This window comes from Pipistrellus kuhlii, unplaced genomic scaffold (assembly GCF_014108245.1).
Source record: "Pipistrellus kuhlii isolate mPipKuh1 unplaced genomic scaffold, mPipKuh1.p scaffold_m20_p_159, whole genome shotgun sequence".
Lineage (NCBI taxonomy): Eukaryota > Metazoa > Chordata > Mammalia > Chiroptera > Vespertilionidae > Pipistrellus > Pipistrellus kuhlii.
Window position 1 is genome coordinate 104,183 of NW_023425470.1, and position 23,713 is coordinate 127,895.

The window sequence follows — 23,713 nt, forward strand, 5'->3', positions numbered from 1 at the left end:
AAGTGGGAGCCCTGAGCAGCTGTCATGGCCAGGGAGCTAGGGAGCCGGACAGCTGGCCCCTGACCTGCGGCCTCGGGACCACGGACTCAGGGGGCCAGGCGGGTTGTGGGGTCTGTCGGCGTGGGCCCTTCCCGGCTCCTGAAGGAGGTGTGTGCAGGCCAGGCCGGTGGAGCTGCCCATGGTGTTTGGTGTGGACCCTGCGGGGCTGGCTGGGCTCTGGTCACCGCTGGGGTCCTCTTCGTTCGTGTGTGCCTCAGCTAACGGCGCCGGCGGGAGGGTGGCCTGGGCCAGGGCCTGGGCAGCAGAGGAAGCCTAGGGCCAGCGGGGTGGCCCTCTCCCTCCTGCCCCAACTCACACCGAGGTGACTGACACATCTGTCGGCTGGCTCTCCTCTGGGGTGGGGTAGGGTGGGTGGGCATGGCCAGTTTTGATCTCTACAGTTGCTTTCTTTTCTTTCTTTTTTTGATATTTTTATTGATTTTAGAGGGAGGGAGAGGAAGAGAGACAGATTGCTGCCTCCTGCACGCCCCACACTGGGGATGGAGCCCACAACCCGGACATGTGCCCTGACCGGGAATCAAACCTGGGACCCTTCTGTCTGTAGGCCGGCGCGCTGTCCCCTGAGCCACACTGGCCAGGGATGACGGTTACCTTCGTACTGTCACCATGTGCATGTCACCGTGTGCATGTATGTCACCGTGTGCATGGCACCGTGTGCACGTCGCCGTGTGCATGTCACCGTGTGCATGTATGTCACCGTGTGCATGGTGCCGTGTGCATGTCGCCGTGTGCATGTCACCGTGTGCACGTCGCCGTGTGCACGTCGCCGTGTGCATGTCACCGTGTGCATGTCACCGTGTGCACGTCGCCGTGTGCATGTCGCCGTGTGCATGGCACCGTGTGCACGTCGCCGTGTGCACGTCGCCGTGTGCATGTCGCCGTGTGCATGTCACCGTGTGCACGTCGCCGTGTGCACGTCACCGTGTGCATAGCACTGTGGGCATGGCACCGTGTGCACGTTGCCATGTGCATGTCACCGTGTGCATGTCACCGTGTGCACGTCGCCGTGTGCATGTCGCCGTGTGCATGGCACCGTGTGCATGGCACCGTGTGCCTGTCGCCGTGTGCACGTCGCCGTGTGCACGTCACCGTGTGCATAGCACTGTGGGCATGGCACCGTGTGCACGTTGCCATGTGCATGTCACCGTGTGCACGTCGCCGTGTGCATGTCGCCGTGTGCATGGCGCCGTGTGCATGGCGCCGTGGGAAAGGCATGTGTTCCGCGCTCACTCTGTCTCGGACGCGCTGGGGTTTCTTGGAGTCTCTGGTTCCTTTTGCTCCGCTTTGCCCGTTGGCCTGCGCTCCCTCTGGGTCTGAGCACTCGCTCTGCGGCACGTACGTCCCGTCCCCGTCACCCTCCTCATGGAACCGGCCACGGCCACGGCCACGGCCACGGCCACGGCCGCGCAGCCGAGTGCCGTCAGTCTCCGGCCGCAGCGGGCAGCGGGCTCTGAGGCCAGGCAGACAGCACGGGCCGTCCCCCGCCCCCGCACCAGCAGGGGCACCGGCCGGGGCAGGCGTGGGCTGGCCCGCGTGGCGCCGGGCGCCTCCCCGTTGTCCGGCGTGTCTGTGATCCGTGCCACCTGGACCGGTTCTCCCCGAGGCCTCGCTTTGCGGGCTCTCCCTCCTCAGGCTGCAGCTCGGACCGAGGTGGATGTCTCCTGGGCCAGGCCTCAGGGAAAGCTGGCTGTCCCCAGACAGGCCAGCGTGGAGTCTCGGGGGCCCGTGGGTGCTGACCCCGCCCACAGCATACCGCGGCCAGCCTGTGCTTTTCGGGAGTGGATCGGCTGCCCCGTGCTCACCCGGGACCCCATCTGAGCCCTCCTGGGGCGGCCGAGAGCCTGGGGGCCCGGAAGGAAACGGAGAAGGCAGGGGGCCACAAGGGGCCCCCAGGGGCTGGGGACTCGGTGGCACTCTCGGCGCCCCCACCTGATGTCCGCCGGCTTTACCAATGCCGCTCCGGCCAAGTTCACGGGGAACAGGGCTGTGAGGCCCAGACGCGCGAGGCCACGGGAGCCGGGCTCTGGGCCACCCGGGCCTGACCCGTCGGTTCCAGGGGAGCCGCTGTGGGGCGCAGGCCTCGCGGGCAGATGTGCCCCAGAGGGTCCGGGGAGGAGCACGGCCTGCAGGGCGCTCTTGGCGAGGATGGGCGGGCCATTGAGCTGCACTTCTATTTTTAGCTACAAGTGCCGAGTGACGGGGGCCTGCTGTGGGGCTCACCCGCAGCCTGACACCCTGGGGTCGTCTGCAGAGCAGCAGCGAGCACCCAGGTTTCTGTAATTGGTCAACTTTTTATTTGGGGGAGAGAAAGGAAGGGAGAGGGGAACACCCATTTGTTATTCCATTTATCGGTGCTCTCATTGGCTGATTCTTTATTTTATTTTATTATTTTTATAATAAAATATTTGATTTCAGCCGAAACCGGTTTGGCTCAGTGGTAGAGCGTCGGTCTGCGGACTGGAAGGTCCCAGGTTTGATTCCGGTCAAGGGCATGTACATGAGTTGCGGGCACATCCCCAGTAGGGGGTGTGCAAGAGGCAGCTGGTCGATGTTTCTCTCTCATCGATGTTTCTATCTCTCTATATCTCTCCCTTCCTCTCTGTAAAAAAATCAATAAAATATATTTTAATTTAAAAAAATTGATTTCAGAGAGGAAGGGAGAGGGAGGGAGAGATAGAAACATCAATGATGAGAGAATCATAGACCGGGCTGCCTCCTATACCATCCCCACTGTGGATGGAGCCGGCAACCTGGGCCCATCTGACTGGGAATCGAACCCTGACCTCCTGGTTCCTCGGTCAATGCTCAACCCCTGAGCCACCCGGCCGGGCATTGGTTGATTCTTGTGTGTGCCCTCCCCCAGGGTCGAACCCGCAGCTGGGCGTATCGGGGACAACGCTCTCACCTGCTGAGCTGCCGGCCGGGGCCAGGGTTTGTGTTTGATTTGGGGAAGCTTCACCTGTTCCATCCGGCTCACGCCAGGGCGGCCAGGCATTTTCCACGGCCTCGCTTTTCATTGTGCGTCTGTGTGCGTGAGCGTGTGTGTGTGTGTGTGTGTGTGTGTATGTGCACGTGCGTGCGCCTCTCTGTGTGTCTGTGTGCGCGTCTCTGTGTGTGTCTGTGTGTCTGTGTGCGTCTCTGTGCGTGTGTCTCTGTGTGTGTGTCTGTCTGTGTGCGACTGTGTGTGTGTCTGTGTGTGTCTGTGTGTGCGCGTGTGCGCGCGCCTGTGTGTGCGCACGCACACGCGTCTCTGTGTGTCTGTGTGTGTCTGTGTCTGCGTGTGTATGTGTGTGCGTCTGTGTATGTGCGTGTGTGTGTGCACACCTGTGTGTGCGTGTGTGCGTGTGTGTGCGCGTGCACACCTGTGTGTGTGTGTCTGTGTCTGTGTGTGTGTGTGTGTGTGTGTGTGTGTGGCGGGCGGCACCCCACGGCCGGGGACTCCCGAGGCCCCGCTCCTCTCGGAGTCCGGGGAGAGAACCCCCCTCCAGCCTCCGGCTTCAGCCCCGCGCCCGCTGCCAGGGCAGATTCCTCACATGTCTGCCCGTCAGCACCCTCTCAGGCCGGAATGCGCCAGCTCCGTGATGTCAGAGGCCCCGCAGAGGCGCCCTCCCGCCCTCCCGCAGAGCGGCCGTTAGCGAGGCCTCAGAGCCCACAGGTCGCGCTGCGGACGCCCGGATCGATCGCCGTGCGGGCGCTGGGCACGCGGAGCGGCCGACATGACCCTCCGGGCTCCGCGGCCCCGCTGAGGCCGGGCCCCGCGCGCCCCCGCCCGCCCGGCCGGCCCGCGCTGGGATGTCCAGGGCCTCCCAGGAGGGAGCGGGGCCCCGGGGGCTGCCGGCGGCGGCTGCAGCGGGCAGGGCCTGCCTGTCCAGCCTGGACCGGAAGCTGAGCGCGCTGGACGAGAAGGTGGACACACTGCTGCGCGCCCAGGAGGACGTGGCGGACAAGCTGCAGGGCGTGTGCCGGGGCCTGGACCACCTGGAGCGGGGCCTGAGCCGGCTGGAGGCCTCCCGGGGCCCGGGCCCCCCGGGGGCCGGCCCCACCCCGCCCGAGGAGCCTGCCCCGCTGGGGGACCCTGCCCCCCAGGGGGAGCCAGCCCTGCCAGGGGAGCCGGCCCCTCGGGGGGACCCTGCCCCCCCCGGGGAGCCCACCCTGCCAGGGGAGCCGGCCCCTCGGGGGGACCCTGCCCCCCCCGGGGAGCCCACCCTGCCAGGGGAGCCGGCCCCTCGGGGGGACCCTGCCCCCCAGGGGGACTCTGTCTCCCAGGGGGACTCTGCCCCCCAGGGGGACCCTGCCCCCCAGGGGGACCCTGCCCCTTCGGGGGAGCCGGCCCCGAGGGGGGACGCGCAGGCCGGCTGGCCGGAGGTCCTGGGCCTGGTGCGGGCGGTGCGGCAGGATGTGGCCCGGCATGGCGCCCGGCTGGAGGCCCTGCTCCGGGTGGTGGCGGCCGTGGACCGGGCCATCGCCCTGCTGGGCGCCCTGTTCCAGAACTCCGTGGTGCTGGACTTCGTCCTGCGAGGCAGTGCGCCCTGGAGGCGAGGCCGCCCGGCCCCCGGGTCCCCCGAGGTGGGTGACGCGTCCCCCGCCCGGCCCTGCTGGGGGGCCGCCCGGGCAGTGGGGAGTTCGGCCAGGGGGCTGCGCGTAGAGAGCCGAGCCTTTGTCCCTTCTTATTATTTTAAAATATTATTTGTGTTTTTTTAAAATATATTTTATTGTTTTTTTTACAGAGAGGAAGGGAGAGGGATAGAGAGTCAGAAACATTGATGAGAGAGAAACATCCATCAGCTGCCTCTTGCACGCCCCCCACTGGGGATGTGCCCGCAACCACGGTACATGCCCTTGACCGGAATCAAACCCTAGACCCTTCAGTCCACAGGCCGACGCTCTACCCACTGAGCCACACCGGTTTCGGCTAAAATCTATTTTATTGATTTCAGAGAGGAAGGGAGAGGGAGAGGGAGAGAGACACATCAATGATGAGAGAGAGCCATGGACCAGCTGCCTCCTGCACGCCCCGCACACTGGGGACGGAGCCCAAAACCTGGGCCTGTGCCCTGACCGGGAATCAAACCCTGACCTCCTGGCTCCTAGGCTGACGCTCACCCCTGAGCCACCCCGGCCAGCGTCTAGTCCCCCTTGTGCCTCCTGTGTGACCAGTTGATGGGGAAATGGGGAGCTGCAGCGTACAGTCATGGGCGGGTGCAGACGGGAGAGCGAGGCAGAGCCGGTGAGCTGGGGGCCGTGGGGACGCTCGCTGGACAGGCCGTGTCCCCCGGGGGCGGCGTGGGGAGCAGCCCGCCCCCCAGACAGGGCACCATCCAGAACCAGCCCCCTCCCTTCCTGTGCGCGACCTTGTGCCCCGTCCCCGAGTGGGCGCGAGTGCAGCTGCCTCCGAGGTGCTGACAGGGACCCGGGCACCCAGCCGGGCGGGCGGGCCGCAGCGCAGCTGGGGTGCAGGGCGGCTGCTCCGGGGTTGTGCAATCGAGCCTGGGCTTATGGGAGTTTGGCTGGGGGGTGTGCGTGTGCTTGAGTGTGTGCATGTGTGTGCACACATGTTTGTGTATGTACGTGTCCGCGCATGTGCGTGCACATGTGTGTTTGGGTGTGTGTGCACGCACACGTGTGCCCATGTGCGGTGTGTCCAGGCAATGCTCTGTTAGGTACGGCACAGGGGCAGCTGCTTAGGGACACTCGGGGCCTGAGCCGCCTCGGACCTGCTGGTACCCACCGGCTCTGCTACAGCTGAGCTGGGCTCTCAGGGGCTCCGGCCTCCCTTCCTCGCCCCCAGCCTGGCCGGCGCTGTCCCCGCTGACCCTCCCTCACCCCGCCGGCCACTCCCCCAGCGCCGCCTCACCCCGGCCCCTCCTGTGGGCACCGGCCCACGAGCGCGGCCTGCAGGGGCGTCTGGCCTGCCCTCGCCGCTGAGAGCCACCCTCAGCTTTATTTTATTTAGTTTATTTTACATTATGTTGTATTGATTTCAGAGAGGAAGGGAGAGGGAGAAAGAGCTATCAACGGTAAGAATCATGGGTCGGCTGCCCCCTTCTCGCCCCACTCCGTGGGCCTGTGCCCTGAGTGGGAATCAAACTGTGACCTCCTAGTTCCTAGGTCGATGCTCTCAGCCCCTGAGCCAGGCCGGCCGGGCACCAGCCTCAGCTTTAAGCGAGAATTCACCTAATATGTGAGCAGGGTGCAAACCATGCCCCGGCTGTGAGAGCAGCCCCCTCCTGCCCCGCCCCCAGGCCCAGGACAAGCCCTGCTTCCTAACCCTGAGCCTAGCCCGGTCTCCTGCATCCTTCCAGAAGCACCCTGGGGTGCCCCCAGCCCGAGGTTTGGTTTAGCTCCGCTGTCACCTCCTGTGCTGGCCTCTGCTGCTCTCTGCGTCATGGATGTGGGCGCGTCTCCGCACCAGGGAGCACCCTCGCTCTGTCCGTGAAGCTGCAGCGGCTGCGCCGGAGGTGGGGGTGGGGTCTCCGTGTATCGGCATGTTCGCTCGGCCACGCTGTCCTGGCAGCGGTGCGGAGTCTGCTCCCCGGGCGGTCCTCTGCCCCCGAGGCTGCTGTGCCCGCTCATCCGCACCTCCTCCCCTGCCTCCTCCTCACAGCCCAGCCGCCGGCTCCTTCTCCTTCCGGTGGGGGCCAGGCTCCCAATAAGGCGATCAGTCCTGTGCTCCATGAGCAGCCTTTTCCCTTTCATTCACACAGAAACGGGAGCCCCCCGGGAACAGGGCGAACCACCGGACGGAGGCCTGTACCCACTGCGGTCCTCGCCTGCAGCTCCAGGAGCTGCGCATCCTCTGGGTCCAGGGCCGTGTGCGCTGTCCCGCGGGCGGGCGGCCGCTCCGTCCTCCCCTTCGCTTCCTCCTCTGGCTGTTGTGTCGGAGCGGGCTGGGGGGCCGCGAAGCCAGCCGTCCTGGGCGGCATTTCTGGGCGGAGGGGGGTGCCGGGGGGAGGAGCGGGGGGAGGGAGCTTTCTCTTCCCCAGGGCCTCCCAAGTCTCCTCTGCTCGGCTCTGACTGGCCATCCTCTGTCGGCCACACAGCCCAGGGGCTGCCTGAGGACTGGGTGCCCTCCCAGCCGGCAGTCAGCTCCCCACGGCCCCGCCAGGAGGCCTCCACGCCCTCCGTGCCCCCGGCCCGGCCGGTCACGCAGGCGGAACAGCACAGGGGCAGCCGCTGAGAGCCGCTGGGAGCCGGCCTGGCCCGCGGACACACTGCCACGCCGGCCGGGCTGGCTGTTAAATTTTAAACTCGGCCCTGACTCCACCCGAGTCCTCCTTGGGCCGTGTGGGATGCACCGTGGGGTCGGAGGTGTGGGATTCGGGGGGGGGGGGTCGGGGGTGGGGCTGTGGGATGCGGGGTGGAGGGGGTGCTCAGGCAGGTCCAGCTCGGCGGGCCGGCCTCATCCTGGCGGAGCTGTCAGCGATGCAGGCCTCGGGCGGGCGCTGGGCCGGCCTCTTCTCCTTCCTTTGCATGCACCGCACAGGCGGGACCGAAAGCTGAGCGCCAGCCGAAACTGGTGTGGCTCAGAGGATAGAGCGTCGGTCTGCAGACTGAAAGGTCCCAGGTTCGATTCCGGTCAAGGGCACGTACATTGGTTGCGGGTACATCCCCGGTAAGGGGTGTGCAAGAGGCAGCTGGTCGATGTTTCTCTCTCATCGACATTTCTAGCTCTCTATCTCTCTCTTCCTTCCTCTCTGTAAGAAAAATCAATAAAAAAGAAAGAAAGAAAGAAAGCTGAGCGCTGAAGACAAAGCCTACGTGTGCCTGTGCGTGTGCACGCGCGAGTGTGTGTGTGCATATGTGTGCATGTGTGTGTGTGTGTGTGTGCATGTGCGCCTGCCTGCACCAACCACAGAGGGAGAGAGAACAATCTGAGCAGCAAGGTCTGCCAAAGGACAGTCTGTCCAAGTCCCTGTCTCCCGGACGGAAAGGTGGGGGTGGGGGGTAAACGGGGGGGGGGGAGAGGGGGCAGGAGGCGCCTGCGATAAGGCCCCAGCTCCCCAGGGCGGCTGGCAGGACGGCTCCCGTCACAGCGCTGGTGCCGGTGGTGACCCTGAGGACAGCAGCCAGAGGTTTTGTTTGTTTGTTTGTTTGTTTGTTTAATATATTTTATTGATTTTTTTTTTATAGAGAGGAAGAGAGAGGGATAGAGAGTTAGAAACATCGATGAGAGCCGAGACCGGTTTGGCTCAATGGATAGAGCGTCGGCTTGGGGACTGAAAGGTCCCGGGTTCGATTCCAGTCAAGGGCATGTACCTTGGTTGCAGGCATGTCCCCAGTAGGGGGTGTGTAAGAGGTGGCTGATCGATGACTCTCTCTCATCGATGTTTCTAGCTCTCTATCTCTCTCCCTTCCTCTCTGTACAAAATCAATAAAATATATTAAAAAAAAAAAAACCAAACATCGATGAGAGAGAATCATCGATCAGCTGCCTCTTGCACACCCCCTGCTGGGGATGTGCCTGCAACCAAGGTCCATGCCCTTGACCGGAATTGAACCCGGGACCCTTCAGTCTGCAGGCTGACACTCTATCCACTGAGCCAAACCGGTCTCGGCAGCAGCCAGAGTTTTAAAATCAATGTCAGAGAGGAAGGGAGAGGGAGGGAGGGAGAAACATCAATGATGAGAGAATCATGGATCGGCCACCTCCTGCACACCCCACCCTGGGGACCGAGCCCGCAACCCGGGCCTGTGCCCTGACCGGGCATCGAACCCTGACCTCCTGGGTCCTAGGTCGATGCTGAGCCAGCCCGGGCAGGCTCATCTTTAACGGATTGCGGACCACACTGCGGGGGCTCCTGCGGATGCTCAGCGTGAGGGACGCTCACTGGCTGGCGCTGGGCTCCCAGGTCCTCACGGCCCCGCCCTGGGCCCGGACGGTGCTGTGTCCCAGGCCGGGCACCAGCACCGGCTCTGAGCGCCCACCCTGTGCTGGGCACCTCCCAGTGCCCCACAGACGGCCCCACCCCAGCGCCCCGGACTGAGCCCTGTGAGAAGCTGACATTCCCCCCATTCTCCAGAGGGGAAAGCGAGGTGCAGGGGAGTTAGGGATCTCGGCCGAGTGGTGAAGGGGTGCCCTGGCCGCCTGGGGAACCGGAGGGGGGCCGTGGGGTCCAGCCGCCCGGCTCCCAGGCAGCGCGTCACTGGTCACCGCACGCTGCCTGCGAGCACGGGGTCAGCTGACCTAGGATCCAACCCAAACCACACCATTCGCCCCAAGCGGCCGGTCCGAGTTGACAGTTGAATTTAAACTAATTTTCCATCCCTGCTCTGAGCATTTCGAGGCCCACTCTGTGTCACCCTCTGTCAGGGGCTCATGAAGAAGGGTACCTGGCCGAAGCCGGTGTGGCTCAGTGGTAGAGCGTCGGTCTGTGGACTGACGGTCCCGGGTTCGATTCCGGTCAAGGGCATGTACATTGGTTGCAGGCACATCCCCGGCAGCTGGTTGATGTATCTCTCTCATTGATGTTTCTAGCTCTCTGTCCCTCTTTCTCTCTCTTCCTCTCTGTAAAAAATCAGTAAAATATATTTTTAAAAAAAGAGGAGGAAGAAGGGCACCTAGGACCCAGCCGGGTGGCTCAGTGGGTGTTGACCTATGACCCAGGCGTCAGGGTTCCATTCTTGGTCGGAGCACAGGCCCGGATTGCAAGCTGGACCCCCTGTGGGGGGCGTGCGGAGGCAGCTGGTCACAGATGTTTCTGTCTCTCTCTCCCTCTCCGAGGTCAGTAACAGTAAACGTGTTTAGGAGGCACTGAGGACGCCTGGAGGTGCTCTGCCCGCTGGTGGCCCAGCACGTGGCCGGTGCGAGCGTGTCTGTGCGGAGCGACGGTGACAATGGTGTGTCCGTGTGCTTCTTTCAGGACGAAGAGCGAGAGGAGGCGGCGGGAGCCCAGCCACGGCGGGCGCTGAGCGGCCGGGGCGTGCAGGCCGAGCGCCCGGGGCCGCGGGGCGGTGAGTGCGGGTGCGGAGGGGTGAGTGCGGGGGGTGCGGAGGGGTGAGAACGGGGTTCGGGGCGGTGAGAGCGGGTGCGGAGGGGTGAGAGCGGGGTTCGGGGCGGTGAGAGCGGGGGGTGCGGAGGGGTGAGAGCGGGGGGTGCGGAGGGGTGAGAGCGGGGGGTGCGGGGCGGTGAGAGCGGGGGGTGCGGAGGGGTGAGAGCGGGGGGTGCGGAGGGGTGAGAGCGGGGGGTGCGGGGCGGTGAGAGCGGGGGGTGCGGAGGGGTGAGAGCGGGGGGTGCGGAGGGGTGAGAGCGGGGTTCGGGGCGGTGAGAGCGGGGGGGTGCGGGGCGGTGAGAGCGGGGGGTGCGGAGGGTTGAGTGTGGGGGGTGCGGAGGGGTGAGTGCGGGGTGCGGAGGGGTGAGAGCGGGGGGTGCAGAGGGTTGAGTGCGGGGGGTGCGGAGGGGTGAGTGCGGGGTGCGGAGGGGTGAGAGCGGGGGGTGCGGAGGGGTGAGAGCGGGGGGTGCGGAGGGGTGAGAGTGGGGGTGCGGAGGGGTGCGGAGGGCTGAGTGAGCTCTGACGGGCTGTCTCCGCCTAATATTTACCCGGCCCCAAAGCCCCGGTGACCAAACGAGGCACAAGAAGCAGCCAGGCTTGTCCTCCTCCTTCCCCCCATGTCACCGTGTCTACGAAGCTTTTATTTTTATTTCCCCCGGAGTCTGGTTTCTAAGGCCACACTGTAAGCGGTGACACCACGCACACACATGCACATGCACACACACATGTTCGCACACATGCACACGCACACATGCACACACACATCTTAGATGGAACAGTCACACTGTACACCCAGCGCTCCAGAGGGTCCCGCCTCGCCCCCCGCAGCTGCGCAGGCAGGTCCCTGTCTTGCTGGGCACAGACTCCGCCCGTTTCCCTGCAGAGAGCCAGAAGGCTGGCCCGCCGGAGGGCACAGCGGCGAGGCCGCCCCCGGTCTGCGTGTCAGGGATGGGGTCTGAGGTCCCGGCCCCGCCAGAGGCCCAGCAGGAGGCCCCGCCGGAGGCCCCGCCGGAGGCCCAGCTGGAGGCCCCGCCGGAGGCCCCGCCGGAGGCCCCGCCGGAGGCCCCGCCGGAGCCGGGAGGCGGGGTCCCCGGCCCCGACCAGGCACCTGGACACCTGCCGCCCGCAGAGGCGGAAGCCACAGCTCCCGGGGCGCCTGGTGAGGCCCCCGAGCCCAGCCGGGAGGTGGCACCAGGCCCAGCACCAGGGCCAGCGGCCAGCGGTCCTGACGCTCTGCGCGCGGAGGACGGTGTGACGCTGGCCTCGGGCCCGCCTGCCGGGGCCACCGCAGCTCCCGGCGGCGAGGACACGCCTGGCAGGTGAGCGAGCCGCTGGCGCGGGCGCGGGGGGTGCGGGGGGTGCGCGAGGCCTCGGCGTGGGGCCGGCTGGCAGGGCCGCTCTGTGAGGCTCGGGCAGAGCAGCTGCCGGGCAGCGCCCCTGGGTGCCCTGGCCCCGGCGGGGTGGCCACGGGGCAGTGACGGTGGCTTCCTCGGGCTGTCTCCCCCCCCAGGCTCTCCGTCCACGTGCAGGAGACGGACGTGCAGGAGGCGGACACGCCGGGGGAGCTGCGGGGCGTGCCAGGGGTCAGCCCCCGTGTGGCGTCCCCCGTGGAGGCCCCGGCCACTACCCAGCCTGGGGAGCCGGCCCTGCCTGCGCACGGGGGCCGGCCCCAGGCCCCAGGGACCGAGCCGGGGGGACACGGCGCCGCTCGGAGCAGCCACGGCGCAGCAGAGGCCGAGGGCTCGCCGGGACCCGCAGCCGGAGCCGCCCCGGGACTGAGCGGGGCCGGCGGGGGCTCGGGGGCGGACACGGGCGCGGGAGCCGGCGGCCCGGAGCCCGGGGGGGACGGCACCCCCGGGGGCCCGGGTGCAGCCGTGGCGGGGGCGCCCCAGGGAGCTGTGGCCCGCGGCCTCGTTCTGGGTAAGCGGGCGGTGCCCCGGGGGCGGGTGTGGATCCCCCCTCCGGCCCCCTGTCTGTCCAAGGGGTCTCGCAAGGCTGGGGAGCTGCCCGCTGGGGTCCGGGGGGTCTTGTGGGGCCGGGGGAGCCTGGGGGGCCGGGGTGCTGCCCGCTGGGGCCCGGGGGGTCTTGTGGGGCCGGGGAAGCCTGGGGGGCCGGGGTGCTGCCCGCTGGGGCCCGGGGGGTCTTGTGGGGCCGGGGGAGCCTGGGGGGCCGGGGTGCTGCCCGCTGGGGCCCAGGGGGTCTTGTGGGGCCGGGGGAGCCTGGGGGGGCCGGGGGAGCTGCCCGCTGGGGTCCGGGGCGGGTGGGTGTGCAGCGTGAGGAGGGCCCAGGGGCTCACAGGCCGCTGTCTCCTGCACAGACGACAGCCCGGCCCCGCCGGCCCCGTTCGGGCACCGGGTGGTGAGCCTGCGCGAGGCGGCGGCCGCAGCGGGCTACGCGGTGTGCCAGCATGAGGTGCTGGGCGGGTAGGTGCTCCGGCTGATGGCGGGCGGGGAGCGGGAGGTCCCCGGGGCGGAGAGGGGCCGTGTTGGAGGCAGTGGGAGGGCCGCATGGGGGGTTGGGGTTGGGGGGGAGGAAGTCCTCGGCGGTGGGGAGGGGAGAGTGCTCCCTGGGGTGCAGGGAGGAGCAGTTCTGGTCTAGGTTTAGAGGGCAGTGTGCAGTGGGTGGGATGACACCCACGGGTCCCCTGGGTGTGGAGGGGGTGGGACCGGACAGGGGGACCTCCGGTGGTGAGGGGTGAGCCTCCGGGCGCTCAGCCCTGTGTGGTCCACAGGGGCCGGTTTGGCCAGGTCCACCGGTGCACGGAGCGGGCCACGGGCCTGGCGCTGGCAGCCAAGGTCATCAAAGTGAAGAGCAGCAAGGATCGGGTGAGAGCCCGCCCGCCCGCCTGCCCGCCGGGCGGCTCCGGCCCCGGCTCAGGGCTCAGCCCGGGGCCCGGCCACCCAGCTCCCGCCTGCTGAGTGGGGGACCTCGCCTTCCCGCTCCTTCCCCCCTCACCCCGGCCCCCAATATACGCTTACTGATGTCAGAGAGGGAGGGAGAGGGAGACAGGAACATCCGTGAGGAGAGAGAATCCTGGGCCGGCTGCCTCCTGCACGCCCCCACACAGGGATGGAGCCCGCACCGGGCCTGGGCCCTGACCGGAGTGGAACGGTGACCTGGCTCAAGGCTGCCGCTCACTCCCGCGCCCTGTGGCTGGGCCGCCTCTTTTCCGTGCCCCCTGCACCCCAGCCAGGGCTCCCCTGCACCCTGGGCGGCGGGGCCCCCCCGGGCGTCTGGCTTCCTCCCGGGCTCCGGGCGCCCCGTCTGAGATGGGGGGCTGACAGGCCCCCTCTGAGCACCCACTGGGTGGTGCGGGGAGGCGGCCTGCTGTGAGGGCAGGAAACGGGGGGGGGGGTGGGCACTCGTGTGCCCGTGTGTGCGCCCCGGGAGGTGCCGTGGGCCCCGCCCCCTGACATGTTTTGGGGACCCCCCCCCTCCGCTCGGCAAGGAGGACGTGAAGAACGAGGTGGCCATCATGAACCAGCTGAGCCACACGAACCTGATCCAGCTGTACGACGCCTTCGAGGGCAGGCACAGCTGCACGCTGGTCATGGAGTGGTGAGTGTGCGGCCCCGGGCTGGAGCAGGGCGGCTGGGCAGCACTGCGCCCGTCCCTCCACCCCTGCCCCCGGCCTGGGACCCCGGACACGCCGTCACCTCCTCTGCCCGGCCTCCAGTCTGACCCCACCTGCAGTGTGGCTGGGCGGGTGTTAGGAATGTGGGTTTGGTTGGTAGCGGCTGGAAATTGGGACGTTTCACACTAAAACCTAGGCATACTGCTTTTCTTTTAAAAATTGATTTTGGGCTCTAGCTGGTGTGGCTCAGTGGATAGAGTGACAGTCTGTGGACTGAGAGGGCCCAGGTTCGATTCCTATCAAGGACATGTGCCTGGGTTGTGGGCACATCCCCAGTAGGGGGTGTGCAGGAGGCAGCTGATCGATGTTTCTAACTATTCCCTCTCTCTTCCTCTCTGTAAAAAAATCAATAAAATGTAAAATAAAATAAATTGACTTTGGAGAGAGAGGGAGGAAAAGAGAGGGAAGGGAAAGAAACATGGGCGTGAGAGACATCGATGGGCTGCCTCCTGCACACTCCTCACTGGGGATGGAGCCCGCAACCCGAGCACGTGCCCTCACCGGGAATCGAACCGGCGGCCTTTGGTGCAGGGGACAGCGCCCTGGCCAGGGCTCCGGCTGTTCTTGCAGACCCAGTGCCGCTGGGCCTGTCCCCCCAGCCGGAAAGGGGGCTGGTTTGTCCGTTTGGGGTTCTCGCCTGGAGGCACTCGTGCGCCCCTGTAGGCAGATGAGTTCATGGCCCTGGCCTGTGGCATCGGTAATGGTCCCCGCTATGTGAGCCTGAGTGTCCGCACGGAGGAAACCCGCTCCCCGTGGCCGCCACTTCCTTTTGCAGCTGCACCGGGGCTGGGGCGGGGCCGGAGCACAGGGCCCCCTCGGGCTCCCCGGCCGGCTCCGGAGCCTCGCTCAGCCCGGCGCCTGCCTCCCGCTTTCCTGGCAGCGTGGACGGGGGAGAACTCTTCGACCGCATCACGGATGAGAAGTACCACCTGACGGAGCTGGACGTGATCTTGTTCACCAGGCAGATCTGCGAGGGCGTGCACTACCTCCACCAGCACTACATCCTGCACCTGGACCTCAAGGTCAGGCTCCACCTGGGCGTGGTGGGCGGCCCGGGTTCCCACGCCTCTGCTGCTCCCTCGGCTCTGAGAGCTTTCACCTGGATTTCATCCCTGGCTTCTTGCCACTCCTAGTTGTATCGTCCATCATCTATCCCAGTGTTTCCCAACCTTCTCTCATGATGAGAATCACCTGGTGGAGTTGTTAAAACACAGATTCCCGGATCCCAACTAAGAAGTGCTAAACTAGAATTTTTGGGAACATACAGGTAAAATTGTATACTTAACTAGTGCTCTAAGACAGATTTTATATACAGAGCACTAAGTTAGGTATGCAATTTTACCTATATGTTCTCAAAAATTCTGGTTTAGCACTTCTTAGTTGGGATTCGGGAATCTGTGTTTTAACAACTCCACCAGGTGATTCTCATCATGAGAGAAGGTTGGGAAACACTGATCTATCCATCCATCATCCATAATCCATCATCTATCCATCCATCCATCCATCCATCCATCCATCCATCATTCATCCACCATCCACCATCCACCATCCACCATCCATCACCTACCCATCACCCTCCCTCCCTCCCATCCTTCCCCCCTCCCTCCCTCCCTCCCTCCCTTCCCCGTAGGCTGACCTGGGCCATTCATTTCCCCGGGAGGCTGGGAGGCTGAGGCCTGACAGTAAGTGAGGGAGCTGCCGAGCTTCCAGCTGGTGCCTGCCCTCAGCAGACCCCCTTTCTCTGCAGCCGGAGAACATCCTGTGTGTCAAGCAGACCGGACACCAGATAAAGATCATTGACTTCGGGCTGGCCAGAAGGTGAGGGCGTGGGGGCACTGAGCACCCGCTGGGCTCTTTCTGGCCCTCTTGGGCACGGGTGCCCTCAGCTCAGCCGATTTTTTATTTTTAATTTTTTAAATGGACACTTTACTTTTTAGAGCAGTTTTAGCATCACAGAAAGATTGAGGGGCAGAAACAGGTTTCCAGACCCCCTGCCCCACACATGCAGAGCCCTCCCCCACCCCCAGCCCCTGACGCCAACACGATGAACCCACACGACAGTCACCGGCCCAGCCACGGCGCAGCCAGCAGGGAGCCAGCCCCCCCCAGCCCCACCAGCCCCACCCAGCCCCCCCCAGCCCCACCCAGCCCCACCAGCCCCACCCAGCCCCACCCAGCCCCACCCAGCCCCACCAGCCCCACCAGCCCCCCCCCAGCCCCCCCCAGCCCCCCCCACCCCACCCACCCCACCCAGCCCCACCCAGCCCCACCCAGCCCCACCAGCCCCACCAGCCCCACCAGCCCCACCCAGCCCCCCCAGCCCCCCCAGCCCCCCCCAGCCCCACCCAGCCCCCCCAGCCCCCCCAGCCCCCCCAGCCCCACCCAGCCCCACCAGCCCCACCCAGCCCCACCCAGCCCCACCAGCCCCACCCAGCCCCACCCAGCCCCACCCAGCCCCACCAGCCCCACCCAGCCCACCCAGCCCCACCCAGCCCCACCCAGCCCGGCTGCCGGCTGAGTCACCTTCTCTCCTCTCGCGGACAAAGGCCTGGTGGGGGCTGGGGGCTCCATGGCTTCCGGTTCTCCCTGGGGACCCAGGAAAGCCTGAGGCTGGGGCTGGGGAGTGAGGGTTGCCTGGGAAACCCTGTGTGTGTGGGGGGCGGAGGCATGTGGGGTCCGACATTGCCTGGCTGCACCTGGGCCCGCCCCAGCCTCCGCGTCTCCCTGAGCCGCCCCCCCCCCCCCCAGGTACAAGCCGCGGGAGAAGCTAAGGGTGAACTTCGGCACGCCCGAGTTCCTGGCCCCCGAGGTCATCAACTACGAGTTCGTCTCGTTCCCCACGGACATGTGGAGCGTGGGCGTCATCACCTACATGCTGTGAGTGTGTGTGTGTGGGGGGGGGGGGGGCAGACCCCGAGGACCATCCGTCCCGTGGCTGCCGTGGCCACCGTGGCCTCTGTGGACCACATGCTGTGAGTGTGTGTGTGTGGGGAGGGGGGGGCAGACCTCGAGGACCATCCGTCCCGTGGCCGCCGTGGCGCCTGTGGACCACATGCTGTGAGTGTGTGTGTGTGTGTGTGGGGGGCAGACCTCGAGGACCATCCGTCCCGTGGCCGCCGTGGCCTCTGTGGACCACATGCTGTGAGTGTGTGTGTGTGGGGGGGGGGCAGACCTCGAGGACCATCTGCCCCGTGGCCGCCGTGGCCTCTGTGGACCACATGCTGTGAGTGTGAGTGTGTGTGTGGGGGGGGGGCAGACCTCGAGGACCATCCGTCCCGTGGCTGCCGTGGCCACCGTGGCCCACATGCTGTGAGTGTGGGGAGGGAGGAGAGGGAAGACCTGGCAGGACTGTCCGCCCTGTGGCCGCCGTGGCCTCTGTGGACCACATGCTGTGAGTGTGGGGGAGAGGACCTGGCAGGACGTGGCTGCCGTGGCCTCCGTGGCCCACAGTCCCTCCCACCGCAGGCTCAGCGGCCTGTCCCCGTTCCTCGGGGAGACGGACGCCGAGACCATGAACTTCATTGTGAACTGCTGCTGGGACTTCGAGGCAGAGTCCTTCGAGGGGCTGTCGGAGGACGCCAAGGACTTCGTGTCCCAGCTGCTGGTCAAGGAGAAGAGGTACGTGGTGGCCCGGGGCGCATGTGCGTGAGGCCTCCTGACGGACAGCCCCCGCTGACCGCTGACCGCTGACCGCCGGCCGCTGTTTGCTCCCAGCTGCAGGATGAGCGCCACCCAGTGCCTGAAGCACGCGTGGCTGAGCGACCTGCCCGCCAAGGCGTCCCGGGCCCAGCTGCGCCTCCGGTCCCAGCTCCTGCTGCAGAAGTACCTGGCTCAGCGCAAGTGGAAGGTGCCTGTCCGCCGCCGCTTTTTAAAAATTATTTTATTACTTAAATATATCTTATTGATTTTCTTACAGAGAGGAAAGGGTAGGGGTAGAGAGCCAGAAACATCGATGAGAGAGAAACATCGACCAGCTGCCTCCTGCACGCCCCCCACTGGGGATGTGCCCACAACCAAGGTACATGCCCTTGACCGGAATCGAACCCGGGACCCTGATTCTCATCATTCACGTTTCTACCTCTCTTTCCCCCTCCCTTCCTCTCCGAAATCAATAAAAATATCTTAAAAAAACAAAACAAGAAACAAACAAATAAGCAAAGACAGAGAAAGCGCGTTCGCCCGGGAAGGAGCCAGCAGTCCTGGCCTCACCCTGAAGTGAAAGGTCCTGTTGGCTTCCCAGCCGACTCGGTTTCAGGACCCCCGTGGGCTCCGCGCTGGGGACAGCTCCTGGTCCCACTTCCTCCTGCTCCAGTTGGCCCCGAGAGTCACGTGACCGTCCTATGTCAGCTAGAATCCTGGTTTAGGCCAGCGGTCGGCAAACTCATTAGTCCTCAGAGCCAAATACCAACAGCACAACGACTGAAATGTCTTTGGAGAGCCACATGGTTTAAACTTCAACTTCTTCTAGCGCCACTTCTCTAGAGAGCCACATGTGGCTCTCCAGCCGCAGTTTGCCGACCATGGTTTTCGGTGATCAGTTTAAAGAGCCTCACTTGTCCTTTCGTTGTTTAAGGAAAACAGCGAGCCTAAAGATCCGCTTCTCTCCTCTCTCCTCTCTCTCCTCGTCTCCAGAAACACTTCCATGTGGTGACGGCGGCCAACAGGCTCAGGAAGTTCCCCACCTGCCCCTGATCCCAGCCCGGACGCCCTGCCCCTGATCCCGGCCGGAAGCCCTGCCCCTAATCCCGGCCGGATGCCCTGCCCCTGGCCCTGGGCCCGGCCCGGACGCCCTGCCCCTGATCCCGGCCCCTGATCCCGGCCGGACGCCCTGTCCCTGATCCTGGCCGGACACCCTGTCCCTGATCCCGGCCCGGACGCCCTGCCCCTGGGCCCGGCCCAGACGCCCTGCCCCTGATCCCGGCCCGGCCGCCCTGCCCCTGATCCCGGCCTGACGGAGCCGTGGCCGTGAGATACCCGGCCTCTGGCTCAGACGGACGCCGAGAACTGTGCCAGGAGGCTCTGGCGGCCCTTCCGTGGGCAGGACTGTGGCCGCCGTCGGAGCGGCTGGTGTGAAGGCTGTGTCTGCCCGTCAGGTGCACCTGCGTCGGGGCCCGTGTGGCATGCCGTCCGTGGCAGGAGGGCGGCGTGCACGGAGGGGGGAGGAGGGGGACGGACTGCGGAGCTCGGCCGGATTCCGGGACTCGGACCCGCACAGCGGCCGGCGGTCAGCGGTCTCCCTCGGCCCGGAAAGGCCTGCCGCTACGGTTCCCTGGGGCTGGGCCACGTTGTACTGACCGTCCGGCCCTCGCTGTGTGCAGCCACGTCGGATCCTCTAACAGCCGAAACTGGTGTGGCTCAGTGGATAGAGCGTTGGCCTTGGGACTGAGGGGTCTTGGGTTCGATTCCGGTCAGGGGCATGTACCTTGGTTGCTGGCACATCCCCAGTAGGGGGCGTGCAGGAGGCAGCTGATGGATGTTTCTCATTGATGTTTCTAACTCTCTCCCTCTCCCTTCCTCTCTGTAAAAATCAATATATTTAAAAAAAAAAAAAAAAGGATCCTCTGACGTTCTACCTGCGCTCCCTTTTGAGAAGGAAGCGTGCCCCTCTGACAGCCTTTGAGTTTGGAAATACACTGAGAACGCATTTGTGTATCTTTACTGATCTCAGAGAGAGAGGGAGGGAGTGGAATGGAGAGTAACATCAAATGGCTGGCCCTCGTCAGTCTGGCTCAGGGGATGGAGCGTCAGCCCTCAGGCTGAAGGGTTCCGGGTTCCATCCCGGTCAAGGGCATGTGCCTTGGTTGCGGGCACATCCCCAGTGGGTGGTGTGCAGGAGGCAGCTGATTGATGTTTCTCTCTCATCCATGTTTCTAACTCTCTATCCCTCTCCCTTCCTCTCTGTATAAAATCAATAAAATATATTAAAAAAATAAAGGGGGGGGGGCCTGGTAAAGTGTTGGATTTCAATGCAGCAGGTACCTCTGGGAACGTTGTTCCGAGTGCAGCCTGCAGAGGGCGCGCGAGAGCACACCTTTCAGCACTCCGGGGTCCCGGTCCTCCAGCCCCTCGGCCATCAGCTGCTTGGCGATGCTGCGCATCTTGTCCCAGAAAACACACTGCGTTCCCTGGATCTACAGCAGCAGAGCCTCCCGGAACTTGAACACGAGCCACATCCTTAACGGAGACAGTTCTAACAGCTCCTCTCAGAGGGAAACCCGGGAAAGGAGTTTAGTGATTTATCGGACACAACACACCCAAAGCGTTTCTTCGTCTGTAGTCCACACAAACGTGATTGCCGAGGCCCTTCGTGTTTATTTTTCCTGCGAAGACTCCGCAATCGATGCATGGGCCACCCTTACACACATTTCCGATCCGGGCTGGGCTTGTGTTCAAATCTCATAAAACTCACTGCGGAAACAGACGTGAGCTGTGTGACATCTTACACACTGCCTCCTCACGGAATTACAATAAGTATCCAGGGTGACATTTAATTAAAAAAAACTAAGTTTTCTGTAGTTGTACTAGCTAATTTTAAGTGCTTACTAGTCACGTGGAATCAGTGGCTTCTGTATCAGGTCAGATAGAAAATCTTTTATCTACTAAATTTTATTTTTTCCCATATGCTGTTTTTTTTTTTTTTTTTTTTTAATATATTATTGATTTGAGAGAGGGGGAGGAATACAGATAAAAACATTCATCTGCTGCCTCCTGCACGCCCCCTCGTGGGGAATCGAGCCTGCAGCCCAGGCCTGTGCTCTGACCGGGAATCAAACCCGTGACCTCTTGGTTCGGGAGTTGTGGCTCAACCTCTGAGCCCAGGGGCTGGGCTGCTATCTTTCCCCGAGAGGATCAGTTCGCACCAGTGAGGGGGGGCTGGCGCCTCCCTTACCTGATGCTCCAAAGCCTTCCTGAAGCTTCAATGTTCCTGGGTTACTTCTGTTAAAGCTCGGATTATTTTAAACCCTCTGCTTGGCTGGGGTGTGCGCTTCGCTTTAGATCACACCCGTGCCCGTACCAGCCGTTTCCCAGGGACTTTTCCGTTTGAGCGAAGCCGCTGGGAACCGCTGGCCGAGCAGCTCGAAGGCGGGAGGAGCCACTGGGCCCAGCCGCCGAGGGGCGCGGGAGGCGTGTTCTCCCACACTGGATGGATGTGCGCCCAAATCAGTCCTGCCCCCACGTTCACGGGGGATTCTGCTTCCAGAAATGTCTCCCTCAGCAAACCCTGGCCCCGTGGACAGAGATTCATGCCAGTTGTTCATTCTAACGTTCGCTGGTGGCCCGAGGAAAACCACTCCCAGGTGCCTATCGGTTCGGGTTTAGTAACCAAAATTTCCACGTCCACGAGGGAACGCCCTGCGGCTGTTACATGTGTGGACGGCCCTCCCACGCTGAGACACGCGTGTCCGTGCTATGTAAGAAACCCAACAGCAGGTGTGGAGCGTGGGTGATGGGGGGAGGGGAATCCCACTCTTTATAGTTTCATTTTTTAAACAAGGAGCATGTGCTGCTTTTATTAAACATTAGCAACCCCTTTGCCAAGTGTGGGCCTTGTTTTGACCCCGATTGGAGCAAATAAGAAGGTACTGGAGACATCGGGGAAATGGGATTCTAAATGGCGGATCTGCTGAGAGCGTGGGGGCTGCGGGGCGGGCGATGCTGCAGGTGAGGGACTTGGGGAAAAGGTGTGTCGGTAACAGGCAGGTTCAGAGTTGCGTCGGGGTGACCAGTTCGTGGGTGCTTGTCACTGTCCTCTTCACTGCTTAGATCTTTGAAAACTGTCATGAGCAAGTTTTAGAAAATCAGTTAAACCAGGAGCAGCTGTGAGAGCTGAGCTTCCGAAAGGCTCTAACACAGAAGGGGGCGGACGGAGTGCGTGTACGCTTCCCGCCTGGGAGCGTGCCGGGAGAGGTCTCAACAGGAAGAATCCTGCCTAGGAGGCACCTGGACAAGGTGCAAATTTAAGACGGAACCAAGTATTTGGTCTAGTAATAATTAATGTCGTTTTCTAATACTTTTTAAAATCGAATTTATTTAAACAATACAACAAAATTTAATCAACAATATAGTTGCCGTTGTTTTCTACTACTTGTGCCCAACGCTCAGGAAGCATTTTAATCCCTCTGTTGTAAAATTCTTGTGATTTTGATGCAAAAAATTCGGTCAATGCATTTTTTGAGGCATTCTTCATTATTAAATTTTTTTCCAAGAAGAAAGTTTTGCAAAGAACGAAACAAATGGTAATCGGAAGGGGCAATATCAGGAGAATATGCAGGTTGAGGGAGAACTTCCCATTCCAACTGGCGCAGTTTTTCAGCAGTGATTCTTGCAGTATGCGGTCGTGCGTTATCGTGGTGAAGAATTACGCCCTTCCGATTAATCAGCGCAGGTTCTTTTTCTCTTAAAGCTTGGGCTACCCTTTCCAATTGGGCACTATACACTGCACTTGTAATGGTTTGGTTAGATGGTAAAAGTTCATAATGAAGAATTCCTTTAAAATTCCACCAAACACACAACATCACTTTTTTCGCATGCAAGTCAGGTTTTGGCATGGGCTGCGGAGCCTCATTTTTGTCCAACCATTGAGGCTGCCTTTTCAAATTAACATACAGCACCCATTCTTCATCTCCGGTAACAATTTGCTCTAAAAACGGCAAACAGTTTTGACGAGAGAGGAGCGAACTGCAAATTGTGACTCTTTGATTACGGCTGTTGTCGGTCAACTCATGAGGAACCCATTTTCCAAACTTTTGGACTTTGCCAAGTGGACGCAATTGATTGGGAATTGTTTTTTGTGAACAATTTAAAGTTGTCGCAAGCTCTTGTTGGGTAATTTGAGGATTTTGCACCAAAAGAGCTTGAAGAGCTTCTTGATCAAAATTGGACACACGGCCTCAACCACTCTTGTCATCTAACGAAAAATTTCCCTCGCGAAATTTCTCAAACCAACGCTGGCATTTTCTGGCGCTAATGCATCTTGACCAAGAGCACTACAGATGTTTTTTGCAGCCTCACTTGCTTTTCTTCCTAATTGGAACTCGTAAAGCATGCAGTGCCGAATATGCTCTTCATCCGCCTTCTTCTTAGCCCTAGTTTTGCAACAAAAACCAAACCAAACCAAACACAAACTTTTTCAAGCAAAACTTGTTAATTGCACTTCACACGTTCTGTAGATACCACGTGTTTGAAGGTTATGTCGATACAAGTCAACGCCAAGCAAGATTTTAAACGAATGTTTAAAAACGACATTAATTATTATTAGACCCGATACTTCCTGGAATCCACATAATCAAAATGATTACCACGTGCTAAAGATTTACTGATATCAGAGAAGGGAGAGAAACATCAATGAAGAGAATCATTTATCTGCCCTGGCCCGTTTGGCTCAGTGGATAGTGTGTCCACCTGTGGACCGAAGGGTCTTGGTTTGATATCGGTCAAGGGCACATGCTTGGGTTTCAGGCTCAATCCCCATAAGGGGGTGTGCAGGAGGCAGCCGACCCATGCTTCTCATTACTGACGTTTTTATATCTCTCACTCCCTTCCTCTCTGAAATCAGTAAATATATTTTAAAAAGACATTTTTTGGCTGCCTCCTGTACTGGGCATCAAACCCACAACCTGAGGATGGGCCCTGACCGGGAATTGAACCGTGACCTCCTGGTTCATAGGTCGCCGCTCAATCACTGAGCCCCGCCAGGTCTTAATTTTAGTTAAAATCGTGTCTGGTGTGATCACTGAGCCACAGCAACCAGCCTCCCCTCAGAAAGGCCTTTCCCCTGTGGTTTGGAGAAAGGGTGTCTAACAGATCACGCTGTTCAGTGTGATGGCAGGAAGTGAACCTGGCCCGTTGGCTCTCAGGGAGGGGCTGTGGACTGCGCTAGGGGAGCGGTGCTCCTCTACATTGTCCTCACTGCTCCCTCAGCAGCGTGCTGGGTGCTTCAGCTCCTCCTGTGAGCAGACCGTCTGCTCCCGGCTTCACGGGGCGGTGAGCGCCGGGTGCTGACCGGGGGCGCCGCTTCCCCGGCTGCTTT

At 62.5% G+C, this 23,713-nt stretch overlaps 1 protein-coding gene across 1 annotated transcript; it reads left to right on the top strand.

The window, feature by feature from the left end:
* The first annotated feature begins 3,824 nt into the window (after positions 1-3,824).
* Positions 3,825-19,089, top strand: MYLK3 (myosin light chain kinase 3). Its single transcript, XM_045582264.1, has 15 exons — positions 3,825-4,119; positions 4,387-4,674; positions 6,765-6,872; positions 9,921-10,011; positions 10,933-11,368; positions 11,560-11,969; positions 12,367-12,472; positions 12,781-12,874; positions 13,498-13,607; positions 14,564-14,705; positions 15,431-15,501; positions 16,432-16,560; positions 17,149-17,301; positions 17,398-17,530; positions 18,316-19,089. The coding sequence occupies exons 1-15, from the start codon at positions 3,853-3,855 to the stop codon at positions 18,373-18,375; spliced, it is 2,598 nt and encodes an 865-aa protein (XP_045438220.1). The 5' UTR covers positions 3,825-3,852; the 3' UTR covers positions 18,376-19,089.
* Positions 19,090-23,713: the final 4,624 nt, after the last annotated feature.

Bases quoted from the DNA above. Each gene is read 5' to 3' on its own strand.
- MYLK3 (XM_045582264.1), top strand. From the start codon at position 3,853: ATGTCCAGGGCCTCCCAGGAGGGAGCGGGGCCCCGGGGGCTGCCGGCG. The intron at 6,873-9,920 runs GTGCGCTGTCCC...TGCTTCTTTCAG, and splicing joins TCCTCTGGGTCCAGGGCCGT to GACGAAGAGCGAGAGGAGGC. The intron at 17,531-18,315 runs GTGCCTGTCCGC...CCTCGTCTCCAG, and splicing joins TGGCTCAGCGCAAGTGGAAG to AAACACTTCCATGTGGTGAC.